The sequence below is a fragment of the Hippocampus guttulatus genome, chromosome 17, assembly GCF_054856545.1.
Source record: "Hippocampus guttulatus isolate MCC_2025c chromosome 17, RoL_Hgut_1.0, whole genome shotgun sequence".
Classification (NCBI taxonomy): Eukaryota; Metazoa; Chordata; class Actinopteri; order Syngnathiformes; family Syngnathidae; genus Hippocampus; species Hippocampus guttulatus.
This window is the reverse complement of record NC_141277.1, coordinates 12,070,562-12,094,296: the sequence shown is the minus strand read 5'-3', so window position 1 is coordinate 12,094,296 and position 23,735 is coordinate 12,070,562. Positions and strand designations below refer to the sequence as shown.

The 23,735-nt window shown below is 41.9% G+C and overlaps 1 protein-coding gene across 1 annotated transcript in view; it reads right to left on the bottom strand.

Moving 5' to 3' along the window:
- Positions 1 to 752: 752 nt before the first annotated feature.
- The window catches only part of ror2 (receptor tyrosine kinase-like orphan receptor 2), a 61,450-nt gene continuing 38,467 nt past the window's right edge, over positions 753 to 23,735 (bottom strand). Inside the window, exons 2-9 of the mRNA XM_086135570.1 lie at positions 14,445 to 14,516; positions 7,991 to 8,278; positions 7,446 to 7,476; positions 6,588 to 6,709; positions 6,144 to 6,458; positions 5,804 to 6,058; positions 4,979 to 5,184; positions 753 to 3,149 (exon numbers count right to left, since the gene is read on the bottom strand). Coding sequence (XP_085991696.1) covers positions 1,695 to 3,149; positions 4,979 to 5,184; positions 5,804 to 6,058; positions 6,144 to 6,458; positions 6,588 to 6,709; positions 7,446 to 7,476; positions 7,991 to 8,278; positions 14,445 to 14,516 — 2,744 coding nt within the window. The 3' untranslated portion in view covers positions 753 to 1,694. The remainder of the gene's footprint in view (positions 3,150 to 4,978; positions 5,185 to 5,803; positions 6,059 to 6,143; positions 6,459 to 6,587; positions 6,710 to 7,445; positions 7,477 to 7,990; positions 8,279 to 14,444; positions 14,517 to 23,735) is intronic.

Genomic DNA, 23,735 nt, shown 5'->3' with positions numbered 1-23,735 from the left:
CTCCATTAAGCGCCTTCAGCTGGTCCAGAATGCCGCTGCTCGCCTCTTGACTGGTACTCGTAAGAGGGAGCACATAACTCCTACTCTGGCATCCCTTCACTGGCTCCCCATACATTTTAGAGTTATTTTCAAGATCCTCTTATTTGTTTTCAAATCTCTGAATAATCTCGCGCCACCTTACCTCTCTGAGCTCATCCGCCCCTACACACCGCCTCAGGTCTGTGGACCAGACATTATTAGAAGTACCAAGAACTAAACTCAGGCTCAGAGGGGATAGAGCCTCTGGAATGACCTCCTACTGAACATTCGGCAAGCCTCCTCACTGCCCATCTTCAAAACCCTCCTCAAAACTCACTTGTATTCTTTGGCATTCGACTCAGCATGACTTAGATTTGTTCTTGGTTTTACTGTTTGGTGCTTTCTACCGCCTTTATTACCGATTTGTCTTACTGTTTATTGTGCATGTTAAATTGCTCCATGTACAGCACTTTGTATGCAGCGATGGCTGTTTGAAAGTGCTCTATAATTACAGTTGACTTGACTTGACAAACTCCCAACCAACCACAATGAAGTAGTCCCCCCCCCCCCCCCCAATGCTCTTTGCAGTTTAAAAATTGTATTCTATGACATTGCGATGCCGTTTTGAATGTAATTGTTCATCCCTGGTTGTGATAATTATTTCTTTTAATGCACTATAGTAACTGTTGTTGTGTCAGAATCTCTGCTATGATGAAGTTTGATCAACAAGTGAGTCATTTAAGAAGAATTTATTAAACATTCCATAGTTTGATGTACACAATGGTAAAGTAAGTGGAAAACAGCTTATAAAAATCATGCATCTGGCAGGGGGACAAAACATCAGGGTTAGCAATGTTCTATTAAAAAAAAAAATCAAACTAAAGAATATAAATTACAAATTGTGCAATGTGGTGTGAAAAACAATGTTAAAATCAGCCCAGTGAACAATAAGACATATGTGTGGAGGGGGGCAAAAAAAACAAAACCAAAAAATCTACGATTTCACGAGCCTGATTATCAATATTGGAAACTGTAAAATATAGCCTATCACAGAGTCAAAACACAATTTGTTCATTTGAAAAGAATACTCGTACACATCTTTTCATCATACATTCGTTGGCTCTATGGCTGTGGCCAATGTACAAGCACCACTGGACAATAACATCCATTAAAATATTAAATGATCTTCAAGAGGCGCAAAGGAATGCACAAGCAAATACTTCAAAGTCTTTCGCTATTAAACTGAGTTGCAGTTCTGTTATTTTTGAAACTGGCATATTCCCCTTTAGATTGAGTGAGGCTTTTAAAGATAGAAACAGCATCTTAGGTGGGAAGGTTATTTGTTTAGGATATGAACGCTGCCGGGACAGTCACCAAATAAGTATCCTGGCTCACAGAAGCCCATGTTTGTTCATCAAAAGACAGTGAGACTTGGTCAGTAAAACCTTCACAGAGTACATAAGGGTGAATAATTTGTTTGTCTATGTTGCACAGCAACATTGGAAAAAAACAAAACACGGACTAAAAGTGAGATTGGGAAACAAAAACGTGAGTCACTACTGAGAAAGTCTTTGTCAACATTCAGTCACTGTCACTGGAAATCGCTCCTTTTACTTCATGCTGCTTATGAAAGCAGGCAAACATAAGTTTTGGGAATATTTCACACAGAAGCCCACCTATGTGTCTGACAACTCGATCATCAGCTCATCAGTCTGTTGCTCGTTATCACCCAGTAATTCTGTTTCGGGCACTGCCAAGTGCTCATTTTGCTCGAGCTCCATCTGGGACGCCCTGTCAACCGAGTCCTCGTGGTTGGTCTTGGAGTCCTCATTGAGTAAGGCTGCTTGCTCCGCCATCGAGTTGTTAGAAGGAGCCGTGGTGACGTAGCCTGTTGATGTGGAGCCACTGCCGCTGTGGTGTGAACCAGCTTTTGGAACCATTTGTGCTGGGTGGTGGACCTGCTGATGGGGCATGGGCATGGGTATTTGCATGGGGTAAAAATTCTGCATGTATTGGTAGGCTGGCATAGGGTGATAGCCATTGACGGGGATGTACAGCTGCGGGGGAACCATCGGCCGATGCATTTGACTCTTCATTGGCAGAAACTGAGGCGGATGGAAGGGCACGGTCTTTTTTGGGCTCGTGTAACGCGACGCATTCGCCGTGCTCATGCTGATATTGCTTACGGGGCTGGTGCTGAGAGAGCTGGTCTGGGTAGTGTTGCTGGTACCCGACGTTTGAGCAGAGTTATTATAATTTGAAAGGCTTTCCCAGGAGCGCAGACGTGTGTGGATGTCTTTGAAGCGAGGCCGCCTTGCCTGGAATTCACTCCAGCACTCCAGCATAAGGGTGTATATCCAAACCGGGCAGTCATCGGGACATTGCAACACCTGGTGGCTACGCACCATCTCTATCACGTCGTGGTTGGAGTAGCCACAATAAGGCTGTAGACCATAACTGAAGGTCTCCCAAAGTAAAACGCCATAAGACCAGATATCCGAGTCTGTAGAGAACTTGCCATACATTAGCGCCTCCGGGGACATCCATCGAATAGGGAAAGGGCTTGTCCCCATCAGATTGTAGTAATCAGCTGAATAGACATCTCTGAAGAGGCCGAGATCCAGGATCTTGATGCTTAGCTTGTCAAAAACCAGAACGTTTCGGGCTGCGAGATCTTTATGAACAACCTGATGGCTAGAAAGGTACTCCATTCCGGCCGCGATCTGGGTAATGATATGAAGGAAATCAGCCTGTTCCAATGTGGATTTCACGGTCCGGTCATCATCTGAGCTGCCAACATCTGAGTTGGGAGAGCGCACCACAAGATACTCGTGCAAATCACCAATGCTTGAATACATGAATATGATACTTTGTGGCTGCTCTTTGGTGATGGTACCCAGAAGACAAACAATATTTTGATGCTGAAGGTGAGAGCGCAGCATGGCCTCGTGACGAAATTCCTCAATGAGAGCGGGATCAACCTTGTCCTTCAGTGTCTTGATGGCCACCACATGGGCCTGCTCACCAGGTGCGGTGCCGTATAGATGGCCTTTATAAACTTTGCCAAACCGATCCTCACCAAGCTCCTCCATAAATCTTACAGCTGACATGTTGAGTTCCCTCAGCTTCGCCTGCCATAAAACAAAAACAATCAAATTCAGGTCCTTGAATAATACGGCCAAAGATACAATTAGTCAGAAAAAGTTGAAGTGTTAGATATTTCTTCTGAATTTAACCCTTTCCTGCACCCTGTAACCGGATACTGTAACATGATAAGATGTCCACTGTTGTAACCGCTGTCCCTGAAAGGGTTGAAACAGTTCACGTGGGTCTAGATCAGTGGTTCTTAACCTTTTTAGAGGTACTGAACCCAACCAGTTAATATGCACATTCACCGAACCCTTCATGAGTGAAAAATAAATACATAAATATATATATACAGTATATATATATATTTTTTTATAAATTCAAGATATAAAAAAAACACATTTATTAAAAACAGAAAAAGCAACTAAAATTTCAAGAGATAAGTATACTTAAAAAAAAATTGTACGACGTACTATCTCGACAGTCACATGTTGACTACTAACTAAATTTCCTACGGCACTGATTGGACAAGCAATGTCATGTGATCATCTGCAGCCAGTGAAGGCCAAGCGGACGTGTCATAACTAATTAACATGTTGAGTCGCGTGTGTCTTACCCTCCATGGCAGAGGCTCTCTCGAACCCCTGAGACCGACTCACCGAACTCCTGGGGTTCGATCGAACCCAGGTTACGATCCACTGGTCTAGATAAACGGTCTCGGACATTACATCCATCCATCCATTTTCTCATCCGCTTACTGGAGCCTATCCCAGCTGTCCTTGGGCAGTAAAGCGGGGGACACCCTGAACTGGTTGCCAGCCAATGGCAGGGCACAGATCGACGAACAACCATTCATACACATACTCACACCTAGGGACAATTTAGAGCAGGGGTGGCCAAACTTTTTTGACCCAAGATCAACTTTTGAAGCGACCAACCTCCCATGTTCGACCTGATATACATACGCATGAATGCACGCACGCGGGCGCCCAACCATGCATACGCGCACGCCACGATGAGCAACAGCCAGAACGGCTCCTAACATGAATGTAATCAAAACACACAGACACACAAATCTTTTTTTTGCCCCTGGACAGGTAAGAGCCCAGACCTGAATTGAGAATCTATGCATACGTCACACATACTGAGACATGCACGTGGAAATTCAAACATTTCTCTGTGACAGTACACGCGACAACATGCTATGATTCATTCTGATTCTAATCCGAAAATCAAGATTCAACATTCATTTTTAACGGACACTTTGAGTCACCACCGATTCGTGCACAATGCCCCCACTGCACCTTTTAGCTTTTACATAATCTTCTTGTGACATCACAATCCGGCAAAATTCAGAAAGGCTTTCTTGGGATACATTTACAATAAATTTGCCTGAAACGCAGTGTGCTGTAGGAGTTTGGAAATATTTTGGTCCTTATTCAAGTTTTGCTCAAGCCTTTTCTCTCAAGCTTTTATAGTATCTTTGACAGGTTGTGGCGGGACGGGGCTACTGAGTCATGGAGGCTCAAAGGCACACTACGGTTCTGTCCACAGTTTACCACAGATGCCAGTACCTCCCCGCCCAGCATGTCACATTCTAGCATTATAAACACGTATGCCATGGCGAGCCATGAAAGTATATTAAACACACAACAAAGGTGACAGACCTTGATTGCCGTGAATGTCCAACTAGCTTCTTAAACCGACAAATGAAACAATGGCTGGTGGAGTTGCCAGGAGCATACTGTAATTGTAGCCTTACAAAATTGGAACAAATGAGAGGCTGAGCAGCTACTCTAACCAGAATTTGTACAACCTTCGAGTTTCCACTGTATTGGAAATGTTTTACTCTTCCGTACTATGAGTGTCCCACCTGGTGTTTGTGCTGGCTTAGGAGAGACATCTCCATGTCTTGGTTGGGTGAGCTGCTGAGCTGGCAGCGAGGAGGTGTGTCTGTTGGTGCTTTATGCTTGTTTCGACACATGCAAACCAAAAAGAAGAGGCAAGCGATGACCAAAGGGATGGCGATCGCAGGGATTAAAATGAACAGAATCTCCTTTCTGACGTTCTCTGGAGGCTCTGTAAATAGAAAGATGGTAGCAAGGTAAGTTATGCCGACATTAGATCTGGCCCTCTTCACCACCAATTATTAAATTAACATGAAAAAAAAAAAGCAATTCAACTATCGTTTAAGTTACTTTAATGAGGCGTTTGGTTACAAGAAAATGCTTACAATATGTCTCTTATTTCTTACATATGAGAATTTTAAATTATGCTAGAGATTTTAGCAAGCATCATGCAAGTTGACATGCTTGATCTGCTTCCGCGGGCCACATAAAATGACGTGGTGGGCCAGATCTGGCCCCCGGACCTTGAGTTTGACATCAGTATATTAGGTAATGTTACATGGCTAATACCACACAATTACTGGTACTCATTACAAAATATAATACACTGTATACTATACTTATCGTCATATACTTACGGACAATTAAAAAAAAAAGAAAACATGATGACCGATTGAGTCTTGTTTATGAATTAATTTTTATGCACAAAACATTTTGATTGAATCTTTGTCATGCTTTTTAAGAACACGACATTATTTCAACATTTTTGATCATGATGGTGGACAACCAGGTATGTATTTTTTTTTTTTGGTGGCTCTGCTTTGGATAAATGCTGACTGGACGGTACTTACTGCAGGCTTGAATATCACAAAGGTCCACTCTGACTCGAGGGTCCAAGGTGAAGCACCAGGGAGCTTGCATCTGGCCTCCCGGGTTCCGGCAGTAGTTGTGGCTCCCCCATAGTTCCGGGTAGTCTTGTGACAGATGGTGACTATGAGGGTACTGACTGCTCCATGGCTGGCAGGGGTGACCGGATTTTGTGATGCTAACAGTCCCCCTGTAGTCAGCCCCGCTTCCATTATAGCAGCTCTGGTCTGTCGGGGAATCTGGAAAACATATCGTAACTCACGATTGGTCTGACCCTATTTTGCGATCGTCTTTTATCTTCTTGTCTGTCGGTTAGCTGCTTACATGGTCCAAGTTTTTCCGGTGGCACTCCTATTCTCATACATGAAGCAGCATCGTGTGTTCCTGGACGTGGTAGGAGGTGACAGCTGGGAAGCTCTAACTGCATGAGGATCATGGGATTGGATCGGGCAATAGTGTACTCGGAACGGCACAGGTCGTTCTCCAGGGCCTCACACTCGTCTCGACAGAGCGGACGTCGCCGAGGACCCCGAGAGCTCTCGTCGCACAGAGGGAAGACGTAGTAGCAGAAGGAAGGGATGGCGAAATTGGAGCACTGATCTGACAGATGAGTAGAGGTGCCTATCATTGTGAAGGCAGCTGAGAAGAAAGAAACAGAGATGAGGTTAGATTGTTGTATGGACCATGGGATTGCCAAAATAGAACAATGCATGTTTAGAATTGTAATTCATTGCATTTAAAAAAAACAAACAAACATGATTTTCCTACCGGTGATGCGATTTTCACTCTCTCCCTGCATCTGGAGAGACTCCACATAAATGCTCTGGTTGCCAATGAAGCGAGCACAGGCAATGCCGCGATATGGTTGGCAAAACCCTTTTTCATGTGACCTTAAAAAAACAGCACAAACAATTTGTTACTTAGAGACCAATCAAATATTTTTTATTTTTTTGCTTCCTGCTCAAATCGTACAGCCTTAAATTGACTTTTGCGTACGGTGGCCACCATGCGGTGATGCGTGTTCCCAGGTGATCAAGTGGTTGCTATCTGTCTTGTTGTCACACTTCCATTAAAAAAAAAAAAAAAAGGATGACAGGTGTGTTCGAAGTCCATTATCGACAACCACCAAATACACAGAAAAAAAAAAACAACCTCTTTTAATGGAATCAGCATTTTTTTCATCCAGGAAAGAGTTGTCCAAACCAAATAGTATTGTTATTGTTGAATATATTTCTGAGTCCTTGGTTTCACTTTTAAACTCACTCATGTGGAAAAAGCGAAAACATTGACGGTCCCATCCTAATATGTTGGTTGAATGAATAAATGCAGTAGCAAATGTTTAAAAGAGGTTGAAGGAGTAATAGAACAATCAAACAAGAATATCGATTTTGATCATTACGTATCTGTAAAAAAAAGGAATATTAACGTGCACATTTTATGACAGTATTTGGATTGGATTGGATTGGATACAACTTTATTGTCAAATGTGCTGTATGTGTATTTCGTGTCATTTTGGAAATCTCAATTACATGAATCACCTTCATCACCACAAAAAAAAAAAGACCTATCACAAGGAAGCAATGGTTATCAATCTGATTCACAAATGAGAAGGGAGTGTTCACTTACGTATGATCTGGCCCATGTGTAGGCATTTGCCCTGTTGATTAAAACATGATAAAACATGAATTTCACATTTTACAAAACATGGATAAATTATTGACACAATCACGCAAGTTAACATATTTTCCACACAATAAGGTGCTTTGGAGTATAAGGCGCACTTTCAATGAATGACCTATTTCAAGGCTGTTTTCATATGTAGGGTGCATTATAAGGCACACAGAATAGAAGCTACAATAGTGTCTGCGGTTGCGTTATGCATCCACTAGATGGAGCTACGCTAAAGGGAATACAATACAATACAGCTTTATTGATATAGAGGCTTCACAACCGCTGCAGCTATAACAAAGCACTTTACAGAACATTTAAAATACTACATCCAAGAAATCCGAATATTGCTCCGTAAATAAAGTGCACCGGATTATAAGGTGCATTGCCGGCTTTTGTGAAAATGGAATGCTTTTGGGTGCGCCTTATAGTGCGGAAAATACAGTACTTAAACATCACAAAGATGAATGGAGAGACTGATTGACTGTGTAAACAAACCTTACCTAGCTTGACATAAAGGACACCTGTGGCATAGATCACTTTATATGCATTGGAGGCAACACACTGATAATAGCCTGTGTCCGTCGTGTCAAGGTCCGTGATCCGAAGCTTGGATCCAGCCTCAGTTTTACGGACAGTGATACGCCCTTGCTCCTGGACGACGGGGGCATCATTTTTAAGCCAGCGGATCGTCGGACGTGGGTTACCAGCCACCTTGCAGTGGAGCGTGGCTGTCTGGCCCTGGAAGTGTGTGATATTGTTGACTGGCTCCAGGAACTCAAGGAAGTAACCTTGGCAAAGTGAAATGCAAGAGATTATTTATTAAAGTCAACCCCCCCCCCCCCCCCAAGTGATTTTTTTCCTCTCACAGCCTCAATTAGCTCACAGGAAAATGACATACCCTGTATATAGAAAAGCACTCAAGGTAGAAGGGGAGACAGAATTGGGGGGAAAAAAGGGAAACTGTGACTCCTGCTAGCCCCAAACCCACACCACCCAAACCACCATTCCCACTCGCTCCCAACCTCATTGTGGTGAGTGGCTGTTTCTGCAATCAGCAAAAATGAGGCAATAGATGGAAATGAACAACCTTGAAGCTACACCAAAATGTAACAGGACCTACAGTATGTTCCGCTAACAGCGAGTTCAGCAAAAATGCAACATACAGGTTTGTCAACATAAACAAGCCTATAGCTAAGTAACACGAATTAGAATTTTACAAAATCAAAGGTTGACTGTGAATAAGGATCTTGACCATTCAATAGTTGGGGGATATATTTTAGCATAATTCAACTAGACTTCAGAGCGGCCCGGTGGACAGTGGTGAGCGCGTCGACCTCACAGTGCAGAGGTACCGGGTTCAATTCCAGCTCCGGCCTCCTGTGTGGAGTTTGCATGTTCTCCCCGGGCCTGCGTGGGTTTTCTCCGGGTACTCCGGTTTCCTCCCACATTCCAAAAACATGCATGGCAGGCTGATTGAACACTCCAAATTGTCCCTAGGTGTGAGTGTGAGCGCGGATGGTTGTTCGTCTCTGTGTGCCCTGCGGTTGGCTGGCAACCGGTTCAGGGTGTTCCCCGCCTACTGCCCGAAGACAGCTGGGATAGGCTCCAGCAGCCTCCGCAACCCTTGTGAGGATAAAGCGGATCGGAAAATGAATGAATGAATGAACGAGACTTCATGATAATAAAGGCGACTTTCTAAACCATTCATCAATGACATGCAAAGAGCACATCGACAACTATTAAGATCACGCCACCTCCATGCGAAGTGCATTCTTCCAACATATTTTCAGATGATTTTGTATAATCCTCGCCCAACCTGTGGATTACACAATGTGAAGTTGTAATGATATGGGTTTTAACAAATTTGATGCATGGTATTAATGTTCATCCATCCATCCATCCATTTTCCGAACCGCTTGATCCTCACGAGGGTCGCGGGGGGTGCTGGAGCCTATCCCAGCCGTCTTCGGGCAGTAGGCGGGGGACACCCTGAATCAGTTGCCAGCCAATCGCAGGGCACACAGAGACGAACAACCATCCACACCCACACTCACACCTAGGGACAATTTAGAGCGTCCAATCAGCCTGCCATGCATGTTTTTGGAATGTGGGAGGAAACCGGAGCACCCGGAGAAAACCCACGCAGGCCCGCGGAGAACATGCAAACTCCATACAGGGAGGCCGGAGCTGGAATCGAACCCGGTACCTCTGCACTGTGAAGCCGACGTGCTAACCACTGGACTACCGGGCCGCCCGTATTGATGTTTAACTTGCAAATATTACATTTGAGTGGATTCATAGTAGACTGTTAGACAAGTTAGATGCCAAATAACTCTAGCTAGCATAAATTAATTTAGAATGGATCGCAAGTGTCAGACTACAGAGCGAGATTAAATGTGGTGGCTGCCTGCAACAACAACAAAAAGGACAATGAATTGAAGTTGTCAAAACAACCAAATGGATTTGATCATTACATAAACCGCTAGTCTACAACCACCTGCCATAGAAAAACCCAACAGTCGAGATGATCGAAATGAATTTGGATGCCTTCATCAGCAACAACTGGAAACATGTGTCGTTACATTAAAAACAAACAAACAAAAACAAAAAAAAACCCTACCAAAAATAAAAAAACAGACACATCATAAACTGATCAGTACTAACGGATCGTCACTGACGAACTCCAGTTTCGCTGACAACTGATGGAAACACCTGAAAAAAAAATGACAGGCTGTCGATGACGAATGGGTACCGAGGACGCTGATGGATGACGAATGACAGACCTGTAAAATTTACTGACACGCCTGCCTACGATGATTTGTCTCAGTAGGTTGGTTGTTTTGCTTCGAACGCCATGACATCATCACATGGACAGACTTCATCCACCCAATCAGTTTATTGCCACTGGGAGACATTCTTCTCTTGGCAAGTTAAATTTGTGATTTTGTACACACAACATACAGTATATAATTCAAATCGTCTGTGTTTCGTTACCTATTTAAATAGTATCTTATATAGTGGAGGTTTATTGATCAATTTGACGAAAATTGTAGCTTGTCGTTTAGCCGTTATCATATACATACACACAGATACAGCTTTTGTTTTGTAGTGGTATTTTTGAGTCCCGGTATATTTTACCAACTTGATTTATGATGTGTTTTGTCTGCACAGTGGGTGAGGTTAGTTTTCCGTTCAGGGAGTGTTCATTCTCATCGTGTTTTGGAAATAGAAATTATGGTTGTAATATCTGGGTTAAAATGTAAGCATCATTAGATTACATGAACATCAATTCATTTAAAATATTAGGTTCTGACTCAATGTCAGGCCTAAGATTGACTCTGCAGCATTAACTGGAAAGGGAGTCAGAGTTTATTTCTAGAGCAGAGAATGGCTCCACAAGGGGGTGCAAAGTCCTCATATAATCGCCGATGATTTACACAATCCAAAAGCAATTCAAATGGCTTTTTTTTTTTTGGTTCAGAAAGGCGGTCGGCTGTTCTCGACCAATTCTACTGAGGCGGCATGGAGTTATGTCCGAGGGGCACATTCAAAACGTTTCTAATTTTGTTAACTTTACCACAAAACCAAACAATCCCACCAAAGTAGCCAATTATAAAAGATGTTAGTTGATGAAATGCTGCGTATTCCTCTCCATTAGTTTTTATCTTGAGTGCAAAATGAAGAAGAAAATAGGATATGATGTCCTATTTCTGCACCATAACAACGAGGCAGAAAGAGAGACAAAGACAGACGATGGTGTTGAGAGTGCTGAAGCGAGCCAAGTTGAGAGCGCCGAGAGAGATTGCACCACATTGTTTTTTTAGAAAGTGAGCACAGAGCAGGAAAGTAAGAAAGATAAAGATCATGAGAGGTAGGTTTTTCAGAGTGAGACCCGGAAAAATACGAGTTTGGGATGTTGGGGGGGGGGGGGGGGGGGTTGCTTGCTTCATGTGTGCATGTGTGTATACCCTTTTATATACATGACATTAACATAAACATCAAGGGCCCTATTTTCAAAAACAGGTGCCCATGGTGCATGTGGCAATTTCGCAACCGAAAGTAGACTGAGCTCGGCATTAAAATTCATTCGTCTTGATCTTCCTACCGGGACAAGTGCAGTGTAGCTTGCCTCTGATTTTGGTAGACGTGCTACGTGGTGCTGGCTGACGCGGTTACCACACATCAGGCATATCTCACATTTTGGTGGCAAAAAAGTAAGACTGGATTTCAGACTTGGAAAAAGCAGGTCTAAACGGTGGCGCGTTTGATGTTATTGAATTTGGTGGATTTGATTGAGGCATAGGCAGACAGATTCGACTCTCTGTGGAAATGTGTAGTGGATGTGATTGTATTTCATTCATCAATATGACAGCAGCGTGGGACACGTCCTCTGAATTATTGTAGAAATCAATTCAATGAACAAATTATTGTCATTTTCATCTTAAAAATATATGAATAGAATCCCCCTGACCATGCGGCACTGGTGTGTGTGTGTGTGTGTGAGATTTTAATGGGAATCAGGGGAGCTGCTTCAATTGTTTGGCAGTTGCCTGCCTCCATCCGGCAATGTGGATGCACCACAGCACAAACCCCTCCTTGCGCCCAATTCTACCTGAGTAAAGTCTACACAAATACCAAAAGAAAGAAAACTCCACCCATGCGCATAGTTAGACTGCGCTTTGCATTTGACTTGTCCTGGGCTGGAAAATATTGCCCTAAATGTTTATTTGACAAGGGATGATAAATACAACCTTGCTATCATATTTCATAAAGTTAACTCACACCATTTTTTGAGATCTGACCGGCTACCGGATTGTCTGTGTGTGAGCAAACTGGAAGGTCATTGTTGCCTTGGGCTGTCAATTAAAAACTTGCATTGTGAAATAGACTTTGCCATCCTTTGAACCAAAGTACAAAATACGACCATTTCCAATTTGAATGTTGAGCTGCGCATAGCAGTTCGCCCATTTGCAGGAGGAGCACTGGCCCCTGTTGCTCCCACTCCCTAACACTTGGAAACATTGTAGTGAAAATACAGTCAGCAGATGCATGAATGAAAAGAATGAGTAAAAGAACCCGAACTTACTAGTCAAAAAATTACTTGGAGTGTAAAGCATCATCTGTCTTACTCACTGTTTTGTGACTTGCCAAGGGCTTTTGTTGAGTCTCAAGTATCAAGGCTTAAGTGCTTGCTTGATTATTCTTATTCTCAAGAGACAGAAGTAATGAAAAGCAGCTTGGGGAGCTTTGGCAAGCTTCCTCAACTGCTTGGACGACCACTCCTTTGGTAGCGTTTATCTACAATGCTTCTACAACATGCAATATTCATTTACAATTTATTCATTTAGTGTCAAGAACATTTTTGCCTTGACTCCCCCTTTAATGCTGGTGTTTATGTTTCCTCGTAGTTGTTCATTGTGAGGTCGCCATTAGCTCTTGCTAGCTTCATCTAATAGCTTCTTTTACTAATCAAGTTGGAATGCACAGAATTGGCTTTTTATTTGTGCACTGTGCATAACAGGTGTAAGTAAATCTATGCAGGGGCAGGCTAGACTGTGTATTGGTATTTTCGCAGACTCGTTTAGGATGGTCCAGCGTAATGTATTTGAAAACGAATGTTTTGCTTTGATGTCGGTGTGAATGTGGCAGTGTTGGTTTGCCGCCAGTTGGAGCATCTCCTTTCATTCCCTTTAAATCCTGTGTACGAAAGACGAATCTGATAGTCCTTGGCAGAAGAAAACACAGGTTTACTTTAATCCCGTGGCAGGCCGGGGTGCGCACAGTACGTTTGTCAGGAACTGCAAGCGCACATCAATGACACATTTCAATCTCCCTGCACCTCAACCACATTCTCCCAAATCGTGTTACACTACCTGAGCCCACACATAGCCATGATTACAGCAGATGTAAAGTTTAGTCTACTTTTCAAATAGTAAAAGGAAATGCTCCTGGTAGCCCAGAAGGCCCAGACTCACGCAGCGAGATGAACCAAATTCCCAAACAAACACATAAAGGCTTGCGTTGGCACAAAAATTAGGTTAGCATGAGTAGTCTATGACAGAGCTCAATGTTTGTTTGTTTTTTAAGTGGAGTGTGACAAAATGTTGATCGTGTGCAGGATTTTTCAGGCTCTTGCTGGGTGAGCGTTTAAGGCAGGGGTGTCAAACTCATTTTTATCGAGGGCCATTTTGGAATTACCTTTTACTTTACAATACTTCCCTCGGAGGGCCGTTACGACAGTGAAACCGAATAAATGTTTAATCATCACATCGTATTATTACTTGTACACAACAACAAAATTGATGGATTACTAGTTTTGAAATCAGTCAACTCTTTGTTTGTTGTTTGTTCAATTATTGACCAAGTGAGTGTAAACAGGTTAAAAAAAAAATTCTTGCAAAATCTCAACGTCATTTATTACACACAACAATTACACATTCCGGTCCAGATGTGAGCAAGGCTCATGGAAGTTCACACACATGATTTGCTTTCGCGGCCACATAAAATGACATGGTGGGCCGGATATGGCCCCCGGCCCTTGAGTTTGACACCTGTGGTTTAAGGTGTTGGTTGCTAACAGCCAAAATAGTGGACTTGTGGAGTGCTTAAATCCGACTGGATTTACAATTTTGACTGGGGGAAAGGTGACAACAAACATCAACATCTGACCTCAGCTACCCAGTTCATCTTGCGTCATATGTTACTTATTGATTACAATTATCAAGTCATCTCTCCTTGTAATGCTAAAGGAGGTCGGCTCACAATTAGGCCTCACAATTAGGTCAGCTCACAATTAGGCTCACAGAGAGATGACAGGTAATCTTTGACCTAACTGCAACTTGCGCCACTTGGGTCAGATGAACTCACAAAGATCGTTGCTATCCTTGAGTAATTTGACCATTGTCCTCAGATGGTATGAACGAAAGGCAAAAAAGAGTAGAATGCACATTTTACCTTCAAGCGTCGGTGCAGCTCCACTCTGAGCTTCAGCCATAACCTCTGCATCCATTGAGAGCCGGGGGTCACCTGCACAACCAGTCAGAGACACACACTAGTTTGAGCTGGTGATTAAAAAAAAAAAAAAGAAAATCCATTCTATGAGAGCGCTTTGACTGATTCTTTTGTCATGGACATGTGACTTTGGTCATTTTTGTGAATATAGAGATCGTGAACATCGTGGCTATACTCACAGACACAGCACTGACATAATAGAATTTGAACCTTTATTTTAGATCTCGGATTTAATTGACAGAAAATACGGTCGTGTCCAGTCCACTCAAAAGGCGTGATTAACAGAAAGGGTCTGGTACACATATTTGCGGGTCGTGCCGCTGTTGTCACAGATAAACTGTACAATTTGAGGAGGCTAACAGATAGGGCGGCCATGTTGGCAGGGGCAATGTTCTCATCAAAGGCAAATCATGGACACACGTGGCGGCCATGTTAGCATGAGAAACAGGCCCAAGCTGCGGACATATATAATAACCCGGATTAGCCGTAACGAAAAGTGAATCTACTGGCAGCCATCTTGCGTTGCCACTCGCTCAGCATTCCTCACTCGAATACATAGATTTCACCACAGTGTTTTCACATTATTTTTGTCTCTATGGCGAAATGCCACAGCGTGTGGCATACGGTTGTACCAATAAGTATGGGAGAAGGTCTACATGCACATTTCATCGGTAAAAATGTGATTATGAATTTTCTCTCATAAGGTACAGTATATTTCTGAGTGCTACTCAAGGAGTCGTCTGCATCATGATGAATAATAAAATGAAAGCAAAGCCCATCAAGATAAAAAAAAAATCACGGTGAAATGTAAACCCAACCTCTGTAAGTCACGATACTGAGATAATATACTCTGAACGGTTGATGCAAACGGAGACCTTCATTGTTTGCAAGGCGAACAACCACACACATACACACATTCACATCATCACTGAGTAGGAAACGATCCCATGCTGCCCACACATAAGTGAGGCGAGTGTTCCACTACACCACTTGATCAACACCAGGGAATCGATACACCCACTGCTGGTGATTAATCCAGAGTGTAACATGCCTCTTGCCCAAGTCATCCGAGATGGGCTCCAGCTCACCTGGGACCATCAACAAAATAAGAAATAGAAAATGGATGGATGGAGGGTGGTATGTTTCCTATGACAGACAGGTTTAGCATACGGAATCTCAACCACCAGGCCATGGACTGGTACCAGATCGCAAGCCATTTGGTACCAGTTTTACAGACATGCTAAACAAACTTTTTTTTTTTTTTTAAATGAGACAGGGCTCAAGAAAGTCCATGCTTGCCAAACTGCCCACCACAGGCTCCATGGAAGGACGGCTTGGTCAGCTGAGACGTCTCGGTCTCTTCCCCACGCTCTCCTTGGCAGCAGAGGCGAAGCCACAGGCAAACCCGCAGGCTGAAACACTTGCGCTCAGCTGGTCGGTGGGGGCTGTCCGATTGATTGAGTTTGAAAGAAGTTTTGTTACATAAATCCGCATGTGCCTCTGTCAAAACGTTCATCTCTGTCACGTGACGCAAGGAAAAAGTCAGACCACAAGCTTGCAAAAATCAGTGAATAGCAAAAGTGTTTGGAGAGCTTCTTACAAAAAGGAAACAGGGCAAATAATAACGTGACAAATAAGCCTACAACTTTCAAGAAGAAAGCTTTATTTAAGACAATATTACTACTTGACTTGCACACACTAAACCCAATCTGTGTAATATGTTGCAAACAGCCTCCAAATGACGCATTAAATCCCAAACCACCCGCATGATGACAAGCCTTTTTTTTAATTACTTCATGATGGGACCAGTACGTTAAATAGAAACAAGTGTAGGAATCCCACTAATTATAGCATCTGAGCCATTGTCGACCAACTTTTTGGTGCTCGCAAAATGGCGACAATACTCCTCAGATTGCAGAAATCTGTTCAACTCGGATGACTCGTCAATTTGTGCCAGCTGAACTCATATTGACAATGTCATGAATTATTCTTTCTGTGTTCTGCTGGCATAACACTTTATCTTAGAGTTACGGTGGAGTGTAAAGACACAGAATAAGTATTTCTGGATGTTCAAAGTATTTTTGATGAACGCCAGTCCATCTAAATGTTGTTGACAAAGTGATTGATTGTTGATTCTTTTGTGACAGTGAAGTGTGAAGACACAGTGTCAATACTAGGGATCTAACAATAACGGCAATACTGTGATATTAAAATGTTCATGATACTGTATCATGACATGTTAGATCAGGATATGGAATACATGACAATAAAACGCCTGGCCAAGTCTATTTCTTTGTTACCACTGTTATGTACACAATCACAATAGTGTGCTTAAAAAAAAAAAAAAGAAAAATCTATATTTTAAGTTTTTTTTTTTTTTTTTAAATCGCCAACCTCCCCAAATATCGTGATAATATCGCATTGTGATATTTGGATATCGTCACATCCCGAGTAAGTACAGTGAATATATTTCTGAGAAAAGCTGATGTGGAAAGTGATTAATTGTTGTTTGTAATATGTAATATTTATATTGTTTCTGTTATGTCACTGTTTGTATTGTTTTCTATTGTATTGTCAGCTATGATTTTCTGTAATACTTTTGTATTACTGTCAATATTTTTGCCGTTCATAATATTGTATATTTTTGTCTGACTTAGTATTTGTTGAGCATATAGATATACAGTATATTTTTGTCTAATACTTTATATTCTTTTCCCCTAGTTCTTTAATTGTAATAATGAATACGTTTTTGCTTTGGCATCCATTAGATTGTGAAAGTGCACCAGAAAGTTTTTCGCATTACATCCAGTTTCACATTGCTTTGAATGTGTCCAGTTACAAAGACAAAAAAAATAGATATGTTGTTCGATATTGTGTGTTCAAATCCAGCCAAACGGTCGGAAATGCTGCAATAATGGGTGGATGGATGGAAGGTGTTGATTGTTGAATTTTTCCCTAAATTCAGCCTCAATCAAAATAGTATAGGTGTAAGAAATTATTATTTATGTCAACTTGCTACAAGTAGCAGTAAGCTAGCAAATTGCATTTCATATTTACACCAATTAATGCAAACTAAATAGGTTGACCTCACCGATTTATCGTGCATACTAACAACAACAATAATGTTCGTAGAATATACATTCAAGATAAAATAAACACAGCGGTCTCTTTGCGATACGAATGCTTGAGTTAAAGTGTCTTCAAGATGTCCTCCAGCTCAGCCGCACCGTTTCCAATGAAGCTCACAGGATCTGATTGTTTTGGATAGACGTCACTTTCTATGAACCTGATTGCAGGTGTCAAAACAGTCAACAACTGTGATTGATTACTTGTGTCCAAAGTTTTGGAAAACAGTGATTAGATCTCTCGGATCTTTTTTTCAAGGCTACATATGAGCTCGGCTGTCGCATTCCAACAACCTGCTGCCTCTGCCATGAAAGGGCCCTTTGAGAACTAAGAGGCCAAGACACGAGTCCATCTATTGGGGTTTTTACGGAGGGCCTTCTGGCACACTTCAACACTTTCCTTCTCTAGTTTAAACAGTTTGTGTGTGTGTGTATATATCTCCTGCTGCCACGAAAACCTCAAATGATTTGTTTCTGCCGGACATTCTTAACCCAGCTACAGCGTGTAAACTCTTTCTTTCTTTTTTTTTAACCAGGAATTGAATTGATGATAGAAAAGACTATTTCCACTTGACAAAGTCAAGATGGCGCCCGAGGAGGCAGCCGTCAGCAAGTGCTCTCATGAGCCTTGCTTTTTTTGTCATTTTTGTGTTTTTTTTGTCACTTTGTGTTTGTTGTTATGTCGTTTTCAGCATTTTTTGGCCACGACATTCATCAAGGAGGAGACTCTGTGCTCGGTGGTTGCGCCTTCTCGGCAGCATGGGTATACCAGCACTGTTTTTGACTGGGAGGAATGTCGGCGCCATTTGACTGTCGTTGCTGGACAGTACCGGGGCGCTTGTGTCTTGCGCCTGTAAGGGGCAGCATTTTTCACAGCCCCGCTTTGTTCAGCGGAGAGATCGGTGCTGTTGAACGGTCTGCGGCTGGATGGATGTAAGTCTTGAGGAGCCGACGATGAGAAGAAAGGAGCGTTAGCGCGTAGCGCCGATGCGGATTTGGAGCTGGGAGTCGCGGCTTGGAGTTTGAAGCGGATTACGTGGGACAGGAGAAGTGAACTCATCTCTTTTCGTCAATGGACGCTACAGCCTTGTGTTTGCTTTCAAAACTTAGCTTGTAGCAGACGTGTGCACATTTTCAGCATGATGTCTCTAAAGGACACTTTGATCCTCTCCTCTTTCATCTAGAACTGCTTCAGACAACAAAGTGTATGCAGAAAAGTGGTGAAGATTGCATGACTGTCTGTGTCCTATGTGTTGTGTTGTGTTATTTTTGTTTTTGACTTCAAAATGGCGCCGCGAGAGTGGCTGCCTTTCCAGCAGCTCCTACATTTTGTTGTTCTACTTCTTCCTTTCATAACTTTGCTGCTGTGAATTGGGAATTTCTCCATTGCGAGACTAATAAAGTTTTTCTTATCTTATCTTATTCTCCTCTGCTTTTTTTCTCTTTTTCTTCAGGACAAAACTATTCATTTCTTTGCATACGAGAATACACAGCATAGACTCAGAATTAAGATGAAGATTGTTGAGGATCTCGTCAAATAACATGAGTATAAATTTCATAAACAATGCTCAGGCGCGCCAGTCCCATCATTCTAAGTTGTTTCTGTTCCTATGAAAAAACAGACTGACATAACTTCTTTTGACGAGTTTGCTTGATCAAAAACTGCACAGATTTAATGTTACCTAATTAACACTGAATATGGCAAATCTCTAGAAGAGGGGTCTCAATTTTACCTGGTGTTTTGTTTGTCATACACTAGAGAAAAAAAAAATATAGATATCCACAGACACGCACGCACGCACGCACACACACACACATATATATATATATATGAATATATTTACATACATATACTGTACATATATATATAGTTTGAGATTTTATTTTGTTTAGGTTTTTATTAATTCAGTTGGGGAAAATGCTCCATTTTCAATTTTTATTAGTCTTAGTATTAGTTTTTATTTTTTAAATATAGAGAGGATTTGTTAAATTTAAAGGCCACTAAAGGCGCTTTTCCATGAGCCTTGCTCCACACCAAAACTTGGCACCCGATGTTCGCTTCTTAATTAGACATTTTGGGGCGGAGTGATTCATTTACATCCGATTTTCTGAACCATCTTCGAGCTGATTCTAAAGCGCCAACCATCTGGGACCGAACTGGGCCATGTTATGACTGTCATCTGATTGGACAACAGCGATGCAACAAGGAACGCTGCTAAAGTCACAAAAAATTGTATATACATTAAAAATACAGTAATAGTGTTTGAAAGACAACCATATTTACAATTCTATATGCTAATGGATGCATTTCTGATGACTAATGGTAAAATTTATGCTTCTCATTCACTTGAATGGGAGGTCTCCAGCAGCCAAGCAGAAGCTCACTGCTCCCACGGCCCGACCGATCAAGGCGCCGGTCTCGGGGATGGAGGCCTGCAGGCTTCAGGCGCCACTATGTGAGGACGACGAGCGGTTGACTGGGAGATGCTGACAAATGAATGAGAGTGAATTCTCCATTCTGAACGATTGAGCGCTGGCATTGAGATTTGCATCCTGCTCACGAAATCTGTGTCACTATCGCACTATTTCATACATGGTACATACTGTATGAAATTGTAAATATGGTTCAATATTGTTGTGAAACACAAAATATTTGTGCTTATGTACGGTATACACTGTATTTGTCTTGACAGCGGGTGGCTGTCTTCAACTCTGAAATAGTTTTTTTTATTATATGTGGAAGCTTCTGTGCATTGTGTGGGCTACACTTTGCGATGTTGACACATCATGCAATGGGAATTCATATTTCGAATCGCTCCAAAAACAATGGCCGCTACTCGCCAGTTGCGAATGTAAATATTGCAGCGCAAACACAGTGCATTTAATCCCTCCCCCACCCTGCCGCGCGCCCGTTGTAATGGAAAAGCAAAGGAGTGTGCTGTGGTGCCGGGCATAGCTGTGGGGCTGTTTGGGGGCGAATGGAAAAGCGCCTGCCGTAAGTATTGTGTGATAAACTAAAGCAAGGTACAATCCCCAAATGACGGTTTGACCTTCCTTCTTCTATACAGATGTACATCAATACGAATGCATTTTAAAGAACCCCGTAAGCTAAAACCGTATATGATTTTAATTGACAAAGAAAAACATGATTTTTTTCCCATAATTTAGGTTTGTTTTAGTTCGTTTTATAAATTTAAAATGTAGTTTCGGTCAGGCATTAGAATCGCTGCCCTAAAAAGCCTATCTTGATGAAAATCATAACATGTATTAACTTCATTTGACCAACTGCCTGAACTGCATTTTAATGATAATAGCTTTTGATTTGTTGGCCCTCAAGCAATTGGTGTGATCAACCTGTACACATAACAGTTGTCTTATTGTCAACAAAAGCTGACATTATCTCCCATGTCTTCATCAAATTCCGGTAAAGAAGGTCCTTTTGAGTTCTCCGGTTGAGACCAAATTGACCCTCTCTTTGTCTTTCACTGAGCTTAGAGTCTCAAGTTTTCCATCATGGGGTTTATGCAGTGCCTCTCAGTAACCCCTTTAAAGGCCGGTCTTAGGATCTCCAACAAGCTTTTGGGTGCAACTGAACAAGGAACAAATGCTTTTATTTAAAAACTGGTGATTGCATCCACCACTCAATTATTCCTCCTTTGTGTATGATACTCCTGTATTGCATACAATGGAGTCGGTTTAATTAACACCAGTCAAGGGGGAAAAAAATGTTTGCTTTGCTGCCAAAAACACTAAAACAACCGAGCAGTCTTATTTCTGGTTGTTCAGTGTGTGACAGATATAACATGCAAAGAAAATTTGTGGGCTTTAGAATATGCAACCTCCACACAGAGGAAGGGCCCGGAATCGAACCCACGACCTCTGCTCTGTGAGGCAGACATGCTAACCACTACCCACAGTCATAATGTGTCAAGCATATTTCTATACATTTCAATTTGTGGCCAAAAATTCAGGACTGGTGAAGGAAGAAGGCACTAGTAACAGAGTGGCATGTACAATTTCCCCCCGTCCCACTGAAGGGCAAAAGGTTTACAAAGGTGACGAATGTTCACGCCAGGGTTCATTCAAGGTCACAAACGTTCGCCAACCGTTCTCCAGACGGAAGCCATTAAAACTGTTGATGAATGTCTGGCGAATGTTTGGCAAACATTTGCGACTTTGAACGAAGCCCGACGATCCTTGACGTGAATGCGCATTTGCTACCTACACAAACACTCGCATACGGTCGCCCCACAGCGGGATAGGGGGTTGTCCTATGTTCACGTTGTTTTTTAACTCCCTTTTTTTTGTGCTATGCAGTTCTGTCATTTCCTTTCTGTATCACAATGAATTGTTTTTTTTTTTCAACAAATTACAGAGCAAATAGTAATAGTGAAATGGAAATCTTGCACAGTCTCTGGAAACCAATCTTAGACGTACACAAAAGTGGAGCTTTCATTTTAGAATAAATGTCATCAAAAGTGAAGTGGCCGTTTACCCCAGAACATGGCTCCGCAGTTGTATCGACAACGCAATGTGACTCTCTCATTCGTACACGATGACACAAAGACTTGCCGTTCTGATGAACCCTCATGACCTGCCTGCCAGTTTGATCCCCCGCACCTTTGGACCACTTGCCACCCCACCCCAAGACCAGTCATATAGAGACATTCAAATAAACCATTTGAACGCTAAACTGCCTATTCCTATTTTTTGCACTTCTTTTCGCCTGTAAGAAAGTTATGATTCTTTAAAAGCAGCGAACTGCACCCGTTGCCGGTCTTAATGCACGTAACATGATGAAAACAGATTGAAAAGAAAATTTGCTCAAATGGAACCAAGATAAAACCGTGTTCATTGAATCAATTATTTTAGGCTGAAAAGACTTGGAGCAGTAATGCTAGCCAGAGGGCATCAAGGCAAATTCTGTGGGGAGGACATGTGCTTTTTGGTTGATTATTTCTGCGGCTTTTTTTGGGTTATTTTGGGGGGGGGGGGGGGCTTGCACTGCCAGCTCATTGAACTTTTGTTGTCGTTTATTTCCAGTTAGTCCAGCGAAAAAATAAGCTTAAAAGGCTTTGATGGGAGAAAAAAAAACTATATAAAAAAACAGATGAATATGAGACATAAAATATTATGACAGATGGAAAAAGGAGTTGAGCTGCAATACATTTCCCTTTGATTTAGCTTCACGATATGTTACGCACTCGTCTTCAAGACAAACTTTCACAGAGAGTCAAACATATTACCAAAGTATTTGTACAATTGCAGCTGTGCTTTTTGGGAACGACGCTGGGTTTCAGTGGGGTTGTTTTAATTCTAAAATTCATGATTACCTTCTTGGTCTTTAGAATGTTGCGATTCAGAAAGTTATCATCACATCGATGGACAAAAGCAGCTCTTTGTCTTACGGCGCCTGTAAATTACTTCAGTCATGGCTTCTTTTTTTTTTTTTTTTTTTTAACAGTAAGTAGTAACTGACATTTGTAAATTAGTGAGACAAAGAAGTATCACCATAACGCTGACTAGGACTCCACTGTATTCCCATTTTAAAAAAGCGAGCAGCAGCAACATAACATTATTTTGCAATTTCTTTTTTATATTTATTTATTTCTTTTTGCAATAATTTTAGTTTTTGTCTCGACTGCTTGTACTACTATCAGTTAGGAATCAAAAGTGTTTTAGTGAAGGTCGTCATACAACAGTGCCCAAAGTGATGCAGAAATATTACGAAGGTCAATATTCACTTATTGGTTGAAAAAAAGAGTGGTGAGGTATTTGAATGATCGTGGGGCCAGGTCATGTAATTCGGACTGAAGGCCAGCAGATGAAAAGTGTGTGGAAACAACACCGCCAACATCCACAGAATGCCAGGCTAATTTTGTGGAGAACTCATTTATTCCATTATAATGAGCGAACTATCAGGAAAAGGGCCTGACATGATAATTTTGAGGAAATACAAAATACAAATTCAAGATTGCAATGGAAAAAGACGGTATTTAGTACTTGTATGGGTTCTTTGTGTTTGAAGAAATCACTTCTACTTTCCAAGTCCACCTCCTGTGTGAAAGACATCTCTGTGTCTGTGTGCAATTATGACCCCCACCATAAA